The sequence below is a fragment of the Conger conger genome, chromosome 19, assembly GCF_963514075.1.
Source record: "Conger conger chromosome 19, fConCon1.1, whole genome shotgun sequence".
In the NCBI taxonomy this organism is placed as follows: Eukaryota; Metazoa; Chordata; class Actinopteri; order Anguilliformes; family Congridae; genus Conger; species Conger conger.
In genome coordinates this window covers 6,127,112-6,144,256 of record NC_083778.1, presented here as the reverse complement: position 1 = coordinate 6,144,256, position 17,145 = coordinate 6,127,112, and the positions used below count along the sequence as shown (strand labels likewise).

Here is a 17,145-nt window from a genome sequence, read left to right as displayed (position 1 = left end):
TCTTATATGGTCTGAAGGATTATGGAATCCAGGGATTTAATAAAACAATCTTTTCTTAAAAAGTTTTCAATGTTTTTCGCCACCTCATGTTTTTACTTTTTGGATATTCCTTGAGTTTTCTTGAGTTTATTTGCATTTACTTTGTGAGCTAGCCTGAGCTATATGACGGACAGCTCTGATTTTGCCAAGTTAGAGGACGAGGTTTTCAATTTTGACGAAAAAATACAACCTTCCAGTTTTGAATCGGAATTTACAGAGAAAGAATTGCGTGAGAGACAGGCGGCGAAGGAACATGGACAACCGAACACGGAGTTTACATCACTGCCAATAATACATTTGAACCCTTGCTACATCCTGTAGTAATTACCAACTTATTCTGCAGCATACCCTCCTATAATAATTGCACTTACACTGACTGTATTTTTTGTTTAGAACAGCACTTCATGTGTATTTTACTTGTTATGGATGTAATGCTTTAGCTTGTGGAAGAACCTATGCACTTGTAAGTCGCTTTGGATTAAAAGCGTCTGCCAAATTACTAATGTAAAATGTGAATGGTTTTAAACAGGACAGTCCTTAAACGCGCATCAAAATATCAAAGATCTGGAAAGATTGTGGATGGAGGAAGGGTATAAGATCCCTCCCCATATGTTTTCCAGTCTTAGAAGACATTACAGAAAAAGACCCCATTATCCTTCCAAGGGGAGGGTGTATAACATTCAATAATTGTGATGCCTAATTTCACTCAATAAATGTATGATCTGAGAAATGTGTAATTGAGTCCATTGAATCATTAATGAAATACATTCTGAATGTCGGACAGTCAATGTATAGCTGAGCACTGACGTTATTTTTATAATACGCTTCTATTATAGAGAAACACTTCTTCAACAACAAGATAGGTGGGCGCTGTTTCTAAAAATGAGTCTCTCAGAGGAGCCAGAGAGCAAAGGTGGAACCCTCAGCGCTGACCGAAAGAGGTATAAATGCACGACTCAGATATTTAATGTGCTGTGAGTTAGAGCTGCAGTCAGAGGGTGAGTTTAACTGGAAGCTCTGTCTCCATGTTTTGTTCACAGGGTCCAGATAGAAAGAGCAGGGTCACCTGTACCCTGTCTGTGAAGAGTGATCATTCAATGGAACCACCACTCAAGTTCAGACGAGAGGACACAGAGGATCAAAGGTAATTAATCAGGTTCAAATCGACACTACTGTTTAATTACACTTCAGTGTCACTGTCACCTTTCAGGTGTAGGTGGATGTTTTATATTCAGATGTGCTGTGAGTTAGAGCTGCAGTGAGAGTATGAGTTTAACTGGAAGCTCTGTCTTTGTTTTGTTCACAGGGTCCAGGTAGAAAGAGCAGGGTCACCTGTACCCAGCTGTCTGTCCATGAAGAGTGATTGTTCAATGAAACCGCCACTCAACTTCAGAGGAGAGGTCACAGGTGATCAAAGGTAATGAATCTGGTTCAAATTGACGCAATTGTTTAATTCTTTTTAAATGACAATGCACGCTTCAGGTATATGTGAGGTGTATTATGTCATATTCAGATGTGCCGTGAGTTAGAGCTGCAGTCAGAGGGTGAGTTTAACTGGAAGCTCTGTCTCCATGTTTTGTTCACAGGGTCCAGGTAGAAGCAGGGTCACCTGTACCCAGCTGTGTGTCGATGAAGAGTGATTGTTCAATGAAACCGCCACTCAACTTCAGAGGAGAGGTCACAGGTGATCAAAGGTAATTAAACCAGTTCAATTCGACACAGTTGTTAAAGGAAAACACCAATATTTTGGGAAATATACCTTTTTCCCCGACTTACTCAGACTTAGTGGAGGTGCTTGATATCATTTAAATCTTTGTGCATTCACTGGCTTGGTTTCCATGTTAGCATATCCTGTTAGCTTAGCATAAAGATTTGAAGCCGAAAGATGTCAGTAGCCTACCTCCTTCATAGTGAAGAAATACCCCTTTCAGCAACTCTGAAGCTGTCTTATTTACATGAGGTATCATGTGTATTTGAAGTACACGTCCAACGAGAGACGTTGTTTTTGGTGAAGTTAGACGGTGAACTATAACCGCTGAACACGCATGTATCCTCTTCCATCTTCCACTGGTTGAACACAGTGATGTGCACCTTCTGAAGGTAGTTTTAAAAGGTTGAACTTCTCCGAAAACAACGTCTCATTTAAAAATATTTTTTTCTGCAAGTGTATTTCAAATACACATGATACCTCATGTAAATAAGACAGCTTCAGAGTTGCTGTAAGGTGTAATTCTTCACTTTGAAGGAGGTATTCTACTGTAGGGTTCTTGCACGTGCCTCCAAATAACGTGGGGATTTTACTCTACGAAACCGGGGCCCCAATTAATGTTATGTAGCAGTATAACTGCAAAAAGTAATCAGTCTCATAAAATTACTGTTATCAGAAATATCTAACCACAAATTTAGTATTTTAATTAATAACTAAAATAACCAATATTAATGATTAAACATGCCGATAACCTGAAGGTTGGGAGTTCTTCGTAAGACTGCTTTAACTCGGCTCTCATGTCTGTTTGACGCCAAAACAGACAATTAAACGAACGTACAAACACAGAACAGATAAACTAACGGGAAGTTAGTAGGGTAAGTTAGTAAGGTGTGTGTGTGTGTGTGTGTGTGTGTGTGTGTGTGTGTGTCCCTTGAACAAAGGAAAGTAAAAGTGGGGGTTAGTTATTGTTAGCTGTGAGAACTACTTGCGTAGTTTACTCTATGTGCAAAAGATGGCGATTCAATTCACATATATATATATATATATCTATAGCTAACAAAATACATTCCAATGATAAGACGGCAAATATAGAATACAGATTCACAATATCAGTCAAGACTAAACTAAACACTGGCTATGCCTGAATGTTTGTTGTCTTACTGAGTCTATATGCATTGCTGGATCCAGAAGACGTGCTGTCCTTGTAGAAGCGGCAATGGTAATGTGAAAGAGGTACAAGAGAGATGCGCAGAGCTGGGATGTTACCGTGGGCTGTGCGTTGTCTGGTCTGTTCGGTTCTGGAAAAAATGTTCTTTGGTCCTTTTTCCGGGTGGAAAAGTTTGTTGCTGTTGTTCGTTGGTGAGCTTTGCAGGAGTAAACTGATGTAGCGTTCCGTGTACACCAGTTTCCACTCGCTATAGGCCACTAAGTCACCGCAAGGTAACTAGGTGTGACCGTAGGCCTGGTAGTGCGCTGTGCTGCATTCAGCCTGTGTCCGAGTCTCGGAGCAGATGAGCTGAAGCGAATGTCCAAAAAGGGTGCGTCGAAAAGAAGGAATGGGGAGAAGAAGAGAGGGATCCCGAGAACATGTCTTGCTCTTATACGGGAAAGTTTATTGCTCCCGCCATTATGGGATTGGCTGAACCGAGCTAGACGTCATGCGGGGTGGACGTCATGGAATTGTCCTGTGGGATTGTGGGAAATGTGGATCCTACACTACTAACACCTATAGGCTTCAAGTCTTTATGCTAAGCTAACACATTTTGCTCACATGGAAACGGAGCCAGTGAATGCAACAAAAGAAGAAAAATCAAACATCTCATCTGCTGGGTAAGTTGTAAAAAATGTGTATTTCCCAAAATATTGGTGTTTTCCTTTAAATTCAATGACAGTCGCACTGTTCAGGTGTATGTGAGGAGTATTATGTCATATTCAGATGTGCTGTGAGCTAGAGCTGCAGTCAGAGGATGAGTTTAACTGGAAGCTCTGTCTCCATGTTTTGTTCACAGGGTCCAGGTAGAAAGAGCAGGGTCACCTGTACCCAGCTGTCTGTCGATGAAGAGTGATCGTTCAATGGACCTGCCACTCAACTTCAGAGGAGAGGTCACAGGTGATCAAAGGTAATTAAACCTGTTCAAATTGATGCAATAGTTTTATTATATTTAAATATCACTGGTAAATTTGAGGTGTAAATGAGGTTTATTTTGTTGTATTCAGATGTGCTATGATTTAGAGCTGCAGTCAGAGGATGAGTTTAACTGGAAGCTCTGTCTCCATGTTTTGTTCACAGGGTCCAGGTAGAAAGAGCAGGGTCACCTGTACCCAGCTGTGTGTCGATGAAGAGTGATTGTTCAATGAAACCGCCACTCAACTTCAGAGGAGAGGTCACAGGTGATCAAAGGTAATTAAACCAGTTCAAATCGACACAATTGTTAAAGGAAAACACCAATATTTTGGGAAATATACCTTTTTCCCCGACTTACTCAGACTTAGTGGAGGTGCTTGATATCATTTAAATCTTTGTGCATTCACTGGCTTGGTTTCCATGTTAGCATATCCTGTTAGCTTAGCATAAAGATTTGAAGCCGAAAGATGTCAGTAGCCTACCTCCTTCAAAGTGAAGAAATACACCTTACAGCAACTCTGAAGCTGTCTTATTTACATGAGGTATCATGTGTATTTGAAGTACACGTGCAGGTTAAAAGTTAAAACGAGAGACGTTGTTTTTGGTGAAGTTAGACCGTTGGAACTATAACCGCTGAACACACATGTATCCTCTTCCATCTTCCACTGGTTGAACACAGTGATGTGCACCTTCTGAAGGTAGTTTTAAAAGGTTGAACTTCTCCGAAAACAACGTCTCATTTAAAAATATTTTTTCCTGCAAGTGTATTTCAAATACACATGATACCTCATGTAAATAAGACAGCTTCAGAGTTGCTGTAAGGTGTAATTCTTCACTTTGAAGGAGGTATTCTACTGTAGGGTCCTTGCACGTGCCTCCAAATAACGTGGGGATTTTACTCTACGAAACCGGGGCCCCAATTAATGTTTTGTAGCAGTATAACTGCAAAAAGTAATCAGTCTCATAAAATTACTGTTATCAGAAATATCTAACCACAAATTTAGTATTTTAATTAAATAACCAATATTAATGATTAAACATGCCGATAACCTGAAGGTTGGAAGTTCTTCATAAGACTGCTTTAACTCGGCTCTCATGTCTGTGTGACGCCAAACAGACACCGGGTTTAATATAATTTATTTATTAAACGAAGTATTTTGTTAGCTATATATATATATATATATATATATATATATATATATATATATATATATATATATATATATATATATATATATATATATATATATATATATATATATATATATATATATATATATAGCTAACAAAATACATTCCAATGATAAGACCGCAAATATAGAATACAGATTCGCAATATCAGTCAAGACTAAACTAAACACTGGCTATGCCTGAATGTTTGTTGTCTTACTGAGTCTATATGCATTGCTTGATCCAGAAGACGTGCTGTCCTTGTAGAAGCGGCGATGGTAATGTGAAAGAGGTACTAGAGAGATGCGCAGAGCTGGGATGTTACCGTGGGCTGTGCGTTGTCTGGTCTGTTCGGTTCTGGAAAAAATGTTCTTTGGTCCTTTTTCCGGGTGGAAAAGTTTGTTGCTGTTATTCGTTGGTGAGCTTTGCAGGAGTAAACTGATGTAGCGTTCCGTGTACACCAGTTTCCACTCGCTATAGGCCACTAAGTCACCGCAAGGTAACTAGGTGTGACCGTAGGCCTGGTAGTGCGCTGTGCTGCATTCAGCCTGTGTCCGAGTCTCGGAGCAGATGAGCTGAAGCGAATGTCCAAAAAGGGTGCGTCGAAAAGAAGGAATGGGGAGAAGAAGAGAGGGATCCCGAGAACATGTCTTGCTCTTACAGGGGAAAGTTTATTGCTCCCGCCATTATGGGATTGGCTGAACCGAGCTAGACGTCATGCGGGGTGGACGTCATGGAATTGTCCTGTGGGATTGTGGGAAATGTGGATCCTACACTACTGACACCTATAGGCTTCAAGTCTTTATGCTAAGCTAACACATTTTGCTCACATGGAAACGGAGCCAGTGAATGCAAAAAAAGAAGAAAAATCAAACATCTCATCTGCTGGGTAAGTTGTAAAAAATGTGTATTTCCCAAAATATTGGTGTTTCCCTTTAAATTCAATGACAGTCGCACTGTTCAGGTATATGTGAGGTGTATTATGTCATATTCAGATGTGCTGTGAGCTAGAGCTGCAGTCAGAGGGTGAGTTTAACTGGAAGCTCTGTCTCCATGTTTTGTTCACAGGGTCCAGGTAGAAAGAGCAGGGTCACCTGTACCCAGCTGTCTGTCGATGAAGAGTGATTGTTCAATGAAACCGCCACTCAACTTCAGAGGAGAGGTCACAGGTGATCAAAGGTAATTAAACCAGTTCAAATTGATGCAATAGTTTTATTATATTTAAATATCACTGGTAAATTTTAGGTGTAAATGAGGTTTATTTTGTCATTCAGATGTGCTGTGAGTTAGAGCTGCAGTAAGAGGATGAGTTTAACTAGAAGCTCTGTCTCTGTGTTTTGTTCACAGGGTCCTGCAGTCACTGGAGTCAAGCTCTTTAGAAGACAAGAGTTCAGAGAAATTATCTTCCCCAAAACAGGTGTGAGATCATCTTCCTCATAACTTCATTAGATTTACAGTACACAGAAAATAACTGATAAAAAAAGAATTAAAACATATAGTGGTATGTAATGCTTCTATTTGCCATTATTTTCTTTTTCAATACAAATGTTTTAATTACAAATTATATTATCAGGATAACAATTTGAGTGAAAAGTTGAATCTTTGAAATTTACACACATTTCATAATTTCTTGGTATTTGGTATGTCCCCCAGCTTTAATGGCAACATGCACATGAGCTGTCTTGGACTCCACATATTTGTGCAAAACCTGATTATCCATGTTATTCCAGCATGTGTTTCAAATGTTTCAAAGAGCATCTTGTGATGTTACTGAATGCTTGGTTTTTGTCAGTCTTCAAGTGTCCCCATAAATTGAGGTTGAGGTCAGGTGATTGTGGATTATGCAGCAATCCTTGCTCTTCTTTGGTCTTTAACCAAAGTAACTTTAATTTGTTTTAAAATGTTCAAAATAACATGAACACAATAAAATGAAAAATAATCCCTGAAATGTCAATGTGGTCTCAGACTTCTGGACCCCACTGGATATCATGAATATTTTCACAATCATGAAAAAAAGTCCCTTTTTACATTTACATTTACATTTTTGTCATTTGTCAGACGCTTTTCAAAGCGACTTACAAGTGCATAGGTTCTACCACAAGTCAAAGCATCACATCCATAACGAGGAAAATACACATGTAATACTGTTCAAAACATATAGTCGTCATCAGTGCCTTTTTTTTTTTTTTTTTTTTTTTTTTTTTTTTTTGCGTAGACGAGGAGGAGAGGGATATCAGAAATGGGGGGGCAGGGGAAATCAGGAGGGAGGACTAAGGTAAAGTTTGAAAAGGTGTGTTTTGAGTCTGCGTCAAAATAGGGGGAGGGATTCTGCTGTCCTGACAGTGGTAGGCAAGGCATTCCACCACTGAGGAACCAGAACTGAAAACAGGTGTGACCGTGCAGCTCGACCGCCAGGTGCACGTAGAGAGGGAACCATAAGGTGACCAGAGCTGGCAGACCGGAGTGGTCTAGCTGGGGAGTAGGGAGTGATCAAGGATTGTATGTAAGGTGGGGCAGTCCCCTTAGCAGCCTGAAATGCCAACACTAGGGCCTTGAATCGGATTTTTTGTACTTAACATTAATAACATGCTCCACCTTTGCCAAATATTACTCATAACCATGCACATCTCATGCATGCATGCAATCAACCCGCTTTTCGTTGAAACATTTAATGTGAACATTAAAACATTTGCGGCTTCTTTGGCTCAAGGAGGTAAAAAATAAACATGAAATTAAAAATCATAAATGTTTGGGAAGAGAATCCTGAGTGGAAACAGCAGGTGAAGCTTTCGGCTGTGCACATGAAGCGCTAGTCCTAGTGCTAATGTACGACTTTCTAAGTCCTGAAAAGACAACAGCAACACAACACACCTTAATCTCTAATCCAGTTCTGCAGTGGTCCTGGCCCTGCGTGGCTCACAGAAAGTCCAGACTCCTTTTTCTGGTCTCAAACACAGCAGCAGAGTAAGCCTCCAAACAGAGCCTTTTAAACCAGAAGCATTCAGCTCACCGTGAGCATTTACTGAATGCATTGCACAGAGCAACTCAATTCTGAGGAAATTAATTATTTATCACACTTCATATGTCTACAAAGCCTTCAAATGGGAACAAAAGCTACACTTCAGATATGAGCATTTGGCACTGCTGTGCATTTGGTGTCTCAAATTATCTGTCCCTTTTCTGGCCATCAAAAGCATGTGACACAAGGCAATGGTTGTAGTGCATTGAGTGTTTATTTCACACTGATACAGCACACCTCTTCATGTGTTTATTTCAGTCTCTCCTGAACACTCTGGTGGAGCTGAAGAAGAATGGAGAGTTTAAACCGTTTCAGAGCCATCTGAGTCAGGACTGCCCAGAATGCTTTAAGACTCTGTCTGAAGATCCTTCTGTGCTGGAGAAGTTCATGAAGATGATGGAATCGTTCACAAGTCATCAAAGCCATGATTACCCAGATTGCAGTGAGAGAGAGCAGGAGGATCCTGAGCTCCTGTACATTGTTGAGAAGATGCTGGAGACCTGTGGCAGTGAGAGGTCTCTGAAGATCACACTCCACATCCTGAGGAACATGAAGCAGAAGGATCTTGCTTACTCACTGGAGAGAGAGCAGTGCAGTAAGTTCTCTCTCATTGCTACTGTGTGTCCATTAGAGTACTGACATGAGTTTAGCAAACAGATCTCACAGTGCAATGTTCTGATTCATAGAATTCACACTTTCGTGATAATGCTTTACCTTGATAATCTTACATCTAGAAAACATCATGAACAACATGTTCACAAAGGCATTTAAATGGAATTATAGCCTCAAGTCGTGATTGCACAGAAGATTAAATGTCTCTGAAGGGGATTCAATGCAGGAACTTTGTGCTCAAAAGTCAGACAACTAAAGCACTCCCATCAGACAGACTGTCCTGAGTTTGTGCAGTAACTAAAGCACTGTCCCATCAGACACACTGTCCTGAGTTCATATTCAGGGCAGAACAGATTTTAAAATGACTGTGTGACCTTTGAAGATGGTATTTACCACAAGGATCCCCACAGCATAAACCTGAGAAATGACATGGAAAAGGACAATTGAAACCATTATCAGTTTTCATCTTTTGAATGTGTTTTTTTCCTTCACTCTTGTACAAGTGTAACAGTATGTACTTTTTGCTCATTAGTTTTGTTTGTGATTGATTATCATTGAGAGGTCTATAATACTGTGAGAGAGGTGTGTTACACTCTTAAATGAATGCATCACTGTGATGTGTGTAAAATACTTTGAAAACTCACTGCATAAGCTTTTTTTTCCCATCTTTTCCATCAATCTATCATTGAATGGGAAATGTTGATCTTATTTTAAATACAATTATTTATCATATTTCCTCTCTTCAGATGAATCCATTAAAAGAGCCCAGCAGGAACTGAAAACCCATCTGAAGAAGAAGTTTGAATACACATTTGAAGGTTTAGCAGTGCAGGGCCACACAACTCTCCTCAATGAGATCTATACAGAGCTCTACATCACAGAGGGGGGAAGTGGGGGGGTCAATAATGAGCATGAGGTCAGACAGATTGAGACGGCATCCAAGAGACAAACCACCCAGGAGACTCCAATCCTCTGCAATGACATCTTTAAGCCTTTACCTGGTCAAGAGAAACGCATCAGAACTGTGCTTACAAAGGGCATCGCTGGCATTGGGAAAACCGTCTCTGTGCAGAAGTTCATTCTGGACTGGGCAGAAGGAAAAGCCAATCAGGACATGGATTTCATCTTCACTCTTCCTTTCCGAGATCTGAATCTGAAGAAGGAAGGAGCATTCAGTCTGATGCAACTTCTGCAGCACTACTTTCCACAACTGAAAGAGGTCAAAAGTGTTGAAGGTGATGAAGTCAAAGTTGTGTTTGTCTTTGATGGTCTGGATGAGTGTCGACTTCCTCTACATTTCCAAAGCAATGAGATCTGCTGTGATATAACAGAGTCATCATCAGTGGATGTGCTGCTGACCAACCTTATTAAGGGGAATCTGCTTCCCTCTGCTCTCCTCTGGATCACCTCCCGACCTGCAGCAGCCAATCGGATCCCTCCTGAGTGCATCCACCAGGTGACAGAGGTACGAGGGTTCAATGACCCACAGAAGGAGGAGTACTTCAGAAAGAGAATCCGAGATCAGAACCAGGCCAGCAGAATTATCTCGCACATCCAGTCATCCAGGAGTCTCTACATCATGTGTCACATACCAGTCTTCTGCTGGATTTCTGCTACTGTCCTGGAGACAATGTTGGGTGAAGTAGAGAGTGGAGATCTGCCCAAAACTCTGACTGAAATGTACACACACTTCCTGCTCATTCAGACTAATGTGAAGAATCTGAAGTATCGTGGCTCTGATGAAACAAACCCAAAGATGTCAGCATCAGATACAGAAATCATCCTGAAACTGGGGCAGCTGGCTTTTCAACAGCTGGAAAAGGGCAATCTGATATTCTATGAAGAGGACCTGAGAGACCGTGGCATTGATGTCAGTGAAGCTTCAGTGCATTCTGGGGTGTGCACAGAGATCTTTAAAGAGGAGCGTGGGTTGGGTCAGGAGAAGGTCTACTGCTTTGTGCATCTGAGCATTCAGGAGTATCTGGCCGCCTTGTTTGCATTTCATTCCTGTGTAAATGAGAACAGAAATCTGCTCAGAACAGAAGAACCAAGACCTCAGAGTGACCGACTGTCTGAGTTCCGCAGGAGGGCAGTGGATCAGGCCTTAGAGAGTGAGAACACGCACCCCAACCAGCTGTCTGGGTTCCGCAGGAGGGCAGTGGATCAGGCCTTAGAGAGTGAGAACACACACCCCAACCAGCTGTCTGGGTTCCGTAGGAGGGCAGTGGATCAGGCCTTAGAGAGTGAGAATGGACACGGCTACCAGCTGCCTGGGTTCCACAGGATGGCAGTGGATCAGGCTTTAGAGAGTGAGAACACACACCCCTACCAGCTGTCTGGGTTACACTGGAGTGCAGTGGGTCAGGCCTTAGAGAGTGAGAATGGACACGGCTACCAGCTGCCTGGGTTCCACAGGATGGCAGTGGATCAGGCTTTAGAGAGTGAGAACACACACCCCTACCAGCTGTCTGGGTTACACTGGAGTGCAGTGGGTCAGGCCTTAAATGGACACCTGGACCAGCTGTCTGGGTTACACTGGAGTGCAGTGAGTCAGGCCTTAAATGGACACCTGGACCAGCTGTCTGAGTTACACAGGACAGCAGTGGATCAGGCCTTACGGAGTAAGAACGGACACCTGGACCTTTTCCTCCGATTCCTTCTCGGCCTCTCTCTGGACACCATTCAGACCCTCTTAGGAGGACTACTGGCACAGACAGGAAGCGGATCCCCTGTGCCAGACCACCATACACAGACAGAAAGCAGATCACGGAGCACTCGGCAAACAGTCCAGTACATTAAGGAGAAGCTCAAATCCGAATCTTCCGCAGAGAGGACCATCAATCTGTTCCACTGTCTGAATGAACTGAATGACAACTCTGCAGTGGAGGAAATCCAGAATTCCCTGAGATCAGGACAACTTTCTCATAAAGAGCTGGAACCCCACCAATGTTCAGCTCTGGCTTTTGTGTTACTGATGTCAGAGGAGGTCCTGGATGAGTTTGATTTGAAGACCTACAAAACATCAGAAGCAGGTCATCACAGACTGGTACCAGTAGTCAGGTACTGCAGGAAGGCCATGTGAGTATTATGTCATTATTCATGTAGATTATTGACAGCATATATTCATTATCATTCTAGTCAGAATGAAGTGCAATAAAATTGTCAGGCAACTGAAAATTTGATTATAATTTCATAATCTATCTTCTGCCCTCATTTGATGTTCTGAATCCAGAAAATTCAGCTGCAAAAACTCCTTGCTTATATATTTAATTGAATTTACTTTTATTATTTCCAAAGAAACGGTCAAATAAAAGATTAATTTGTTGAAAGTGAAAGGCAGAGTAATCTGATGGATCAAAACATACATCACAGCTCATATGTGGGATTAAGCGGGTGAAAGGGGGGATTCTTGGTTCATCCTGTAATCTCGGCAAATTATTTAGTTTCAGTGTTTTGAAAAAGTATTCTCCACGCCTCTAGGGCAGCAGTAATGTTCAATGCATGGTAACCCACCATCTCCCACACAGGTGCTATTGATTCGAATAAGGACGAGTAGTGGAGAGGAGTGAAAGAGAGGGAGATGACTATTGTTAGTACAGTGCATCTGGAAAGTATTCACAGCGCTTCACTTTTCCCACATTTTGTTATGTTCCAGCCTTATTCCAAAATGGAATACATTCTTTTTTTCCTCAATGTTCTACACACAACACCCCATAATGACAACATGAAATTTTTTGGGGGGAAATTTTACCAAATCTATTAAAAATAAAAAACTAAGAAATCACATGTACATAAGTATTCACAGCCTTTGCCATGAAGCTCAAAATTGAGCTCATGTGTATCCTGTTTCCACTGATGAACCTTGAGATGTTTCTACAGCTTAATTGGAGTCCACCTGTGGTAAATTCAGTTGATTGGACATGATTTGGAAAGGCACACACCTGTCTATATAAGGTCCCACAGTTGACCGTGCATGTCGGAGCACAAACCAACTCTACCTTAGTCCCCCCTCCTGATTTACCCCGCCCCCCCCTTCTGATACCCCTATCCCTGTCTAACCCCCCCCCAAAAAAAAAAAAAAAAAAAAAATAAAAAAAAAAATATATATATATATTGCACTTATGATGACGACTATATGTTTAGAACAGCAGTCCAGGTGTATTTTTCTAGTTCTGGATGTGATGCTTTGACTTGTGGTAGAACCTATGCACTTGTAAGTCGCTTTGGATTAAAAGCGTCTGCCAAATGACTAAAATGTAAATGTAAATGTAATGAAGTCAAAGGAATTGTCTGTAGACCTCCGAGACAGGATTGTCTCGAGGCACAAATCTGGGGAAGGGTACAGAGAAATTTCTGCTGCTTTGAAGGTCCCATTGAGCGCAGTGGCCTCCATCATCCGTAAATGGAAGAAGTTCGGAATCACCAGGACTCTTCCTAGAGCTGGCTGCCCGTCTAAAGTGAGCAATCGGGGGAGAAGGGCCTTAGTCAGGGAGGTGACCAAGAACCCGATGGTCACTCTGTCAGAGCTCCAGCGTTCCACTGTAGAGAGAGGAGAACCTTCCAGAAGGACAACCATCTCTGCAGCAATCCACCAATCAGGCCTGTATGGTAGAGTGGCCAGATGGAAGCCACTCCTTAGTAAAAGGCACATGGCAGCCCGCCTGGAGTTTGCCAAAAGACACCTGAAGGACTCTCAGACCTTGAGAAACAAAATGCTCTGGTCTGATGAGATAAAGATTGAACTCTTTGGCGTGAATGCCAGGCGTCATGTTTGGAGGAAACCAGGCACCGCTCATCACCTGGCCAATACCATCCCTACAGTGAAGCATGGGAAGCATCATGCTGTGGGGATGTTTTTCAGCGGCAGGAACTGGGAGACTAGTCAGGATTGAGGGAAAGATGAATGCAGCAATGTACAGAGACATCCTGGATGAAAACCTGTTCCAGAGCGCTCTTGACCTCAGACTGGGGCGACGGTTCATCTTTCATCAGGACAACAACCCTAAGCACACTGCCAAGATATCAAAGGAGTGGCTTCAGGACAACTCTGTGAATGTCCTTGAGTGGCCCAGCCAGAGCCCAGACTTGAATCCGATTGAACATCTCTGGAGAGATCTGAAAATGGCTGTTCACCGACGCTCCCCATCCAACCTGATGGAGCTTGAGAGGTGCTGCAAAGAGGAATGGACAAAACTGCCCAAAGATAGGTGTGCCAAGCTTGTGGCATCATATTCAAAAAGACTTGAGGCTGTAATTGCTGCCAAAGGTGCATCAACAAAGTATTGAGCAAAGGCTGTGAATACTTATGTTCATGTGATTTCTTAGTTTTTTTATTTTTAATACATTTGCAAAAATTTCAAACTTCTTTCATGTTGTCGTTATGGGGTGTGTAATTTTGAGGAAAAAATGAATTTATTCCATTTTGGAATAAGGCTGTAACATGTAAATGTGGGAAAAGTGAAGCGCTGTGAATACTTTCCGGATGCACTGTATATCTAGTGCTATGTGTGTGAACTTGCGAATTAAAACAGAATAGATCTTGGCAAGGTTTTGGCAGGGATGCAAATAGTAGTACAAAGTATTTTACAAAGCTTCGTAAAAAATACCTGTTTCACTTTAATGATAACAATAACTCAAATGTGACTAGCTATATACAAATTCAACTATTCGGTTCATATATTCAGTCATCCATGTCAGACTGACTCTTCCCAGTCCGTGTGAAGAGACACCAATGCTCTGTTAAGCCCGTAAATGCAAATATTTAAACTGTACTGCCAATAGTCCACAGATTTGATGCCACAATAATATCCGCACAGCCGTTGGGCCCTTGAGCAAGGCCTCTTAACCCTGCATTGCTCCAGGGGAGGATTGTCTCCTGCTTAGTCTAATCAACTGTACGTCGCTGTGGATAAGAGTGTAGGCCAAATGCCAATAATGTAATGTTATGTAATGTAATGTAATGTTATAGCCTATGATGTCACAATGGCCTCTGCCCTCTAGCACAGCTCAAATACACTCAGTGACCACTTTATTAGGTAAATGTAAATATTTAAACACCATAGTATTAGCAGTAGCAGCAATATTCGCCCGATTTGCCGCAGTTACACTCCGCATTTTCTTGAGGAAATGTACATCTCTAGTTTAATTTTACATCCACCATAGCCTGCCATACATGCATCATTCCTACAGATATTCAATATTCTTTGTCACTTCTCCCAATAAAGACAAGTGCAAGCTGTGAAAGACGCTCCTCGGTCATTGTTGAGCGAAGGTATGTTGTCAATAGGTTTAGCCTGCTGAAAGAGCACTCTGCTTGCGCACTGCTCACAGGAATTGAGATAAATGTGATTCAATGTTGCAAGGTTTGGGAATGCCCTATTCATAGCAAGGTAGGCAAAAACCGGACCCGTCGCAAACTCATTATTTTGCTCCTAGAATAAATGTCTATAGTATATGTCCCGAAAGGAGCAGTATTCTTCATGCACATCTGACGCACAGACATCACCGCCAGAAAAAGCTGCTCGCTCATTTATGTATTGTATTGAATCTGAGGCTAAGAAATTCTTGTACAGAATTGGGTCAGCACAGTTACTAATGACAAAGCAGAAACACTATGCAGAGCAGTCCACACTGTGTTCAATTTCAGGTTGGGGTAGTGAATGAATAGTAAAGTAACAATAAATTGGCAAACAAACAAAATACACCATAAACCTATTAAATCAGTGTTACACTGCAAATTGTAGGGATATCATACAGAAATACTCTCTGCCCAAATGAGTTTTTGCACTCTGCCCACGGGACCAGCCCAAAGTAGGTTTGTATGAATTGAAAAGACACATACAATAAAAACACAGCTCCTGAATATAAATCTTAAGCGGTGATAAGGCACGTTACTAAATCAGAGGGTAATAAAATACTCAAATTATAAATCAGGGAAAACAGTGACTGAAGGCGTGCCACCTCTTACATAGTCAGGAGCAGGAGAACACACAAAACATCAAAAGAATATGAGAGTTAGATTTAATTGCGTTACTTTCCCGCTGCCATGCAAACCCTAAACCAAACCATTTTTGACACACAAACCCAAACCAAATGGCAAGCTTATGTTCACCTAGAATGGGACGGAACAAACCGCTTACCCCATTTCAATATTTGCCACCCGACAATTCTCTCCGCTTGCATCGAATCGCCATCCACTCAATGCTGCGCTTGAAACATAAAACATGGGAAACTATGAACAATACTGTCGAACTATAAGCCTTCGATGTTTTAGTTTTACTTATGAATCTCCCTTCTGCACAACCACAAGGCAGGTAACAATAGCACGGGTAAAGTGACATATCCCCTTTGTCTAGGTTAACCAGGTGACTGAGGGAAGACTTATGTCCTTATGTCCCACCTGTCACATGTATTTGGTCCTGCTGTCTTTGACAGGGGGCGGCACGGATGGTGCAGTGGGTAGCACTGCCGCCTCACAGTAAGCTCACAGCAAATTCCTGGGTTTGAATCCTGGTCAGCCTCTCTGTGTGGAGTTTGCATGTTCTCCCCGTGTCCGCATGGGTTTCCTCCGGGTACTCCAGTTTCCTCCCACAGTCCTAAGACATTCAGGTTAGGCTGATTGGAGAGTCTAAATTGCCCATGTGTATGAGTATGTGAGTGCATGGTGTGTGTGCCCTGCAATGGACTGCCGACCTGTCCAGGGTGTATTCCTGCCTTTCGCCCAATGTATGGTGGGATAGGCTCCAGCCCCCCTGCGACCCTGTTCAGGATAGGCAGGTTAAGATAATGGATGGATGGATCTTTGACAGGTCTGTTGCTAATTTATCCATGTTAAGGAACTCCTCATCTGACTAATATTTTAAATCGTAATACTTTTAACCTAAAATTTAGGTTTGCTGATCATGTTCACAAAGTGAAGTAGTTTATTAAAATGGTACAGGATAGATATAAAATGAGATGTAGCAAGTTAGCCAGCTAATTTATAACTAACTCAGTCAAGAAAATGTTTAAATGTGAATATGTCTCCAGATGAGTTTGTTAAAAGTAAGTGGAGAGAGAAGGAGGCAGGCAGAAATAGAAGAGAAAGCACAACTACCAAGGAAGAGTGGTTTGAAACGGAAAGATAGAAGTGAGAATTGTTGAGGATGTGTAACTAAATGGAGGAATAGGTGAGGAGGAGGCACAAATGAGTGAATGGTCAGAGGAGGAGAGAATGGACTGGAGCACGTCACAGGTAGCCAACGCAGCAGCAGAAGATTCCTTAAAGTGATATTACAGTTTGGTACAACATACATACTGATGTTATTACAACTGAGTTGTAGCACTGTAGGGAAGAAGACAACTTCAGTAGTTTGGCTTATTGTTGAAAGATTCTCTGTTGATTTCTTTTTATTTAAATTACATTTATTTTCAGATTTTTCCCTTTTTCTCCCAATTTGGTAGCCAGTTGTACCCCGACTGATTCAATTAGAG

The 17,145-nt window shown here is 41.7% G+C and overlaps 1 protein-coding gene across 1 annotated transcript in view; it reads left to right on the top strand.

Annotated features, from left to right (window-relative positions):
• Positions 1–1,094: 1,094 nt before the first annotated feature.
• The window catches only part of LOC133119395 (NLR family CARD domain-containing protein 3-like), a 64,552-nt gene continuing 48,501 nt past the window's right edge, over positions 1,095–17,145 (top strand). The window contains exons 1-9 of the mRNA XM_061229985.1: positions 1,095–1,183; positions 1,346–1,456; positions 1,626–1,733; positions 3,757–3,867; positions 4,038–4,148; positions 6,111–6,221; positions 6,390–6,459; positions 8,320–8,656; positions 9,420–11,751. Coding sequence (XP_061085969.1) covers positions 1,137–1,183; positions 1,346–1,456; positions 1,626–1,733; positions 3,757–3,867; positions 4,038–4,148; positions 6,111–6,221; positions 6,390–6,459; positions 8,320–8,656; positions 9,420–11,751 — 3,338 coding nt within the window. The 5' untranslated portion in view covers positions 1,095–1,136. The remainder of the gene's footprint in view (positions 1,184–1,345; positions 1,457–1,625; positions 1,734–3,756; positions 3,868–4,037; positions 4,149–6,110; positions 6,222–6,389; positions 6,460–8,319; positions 8,657–9,419; positions 11,752–17,145) is intronic.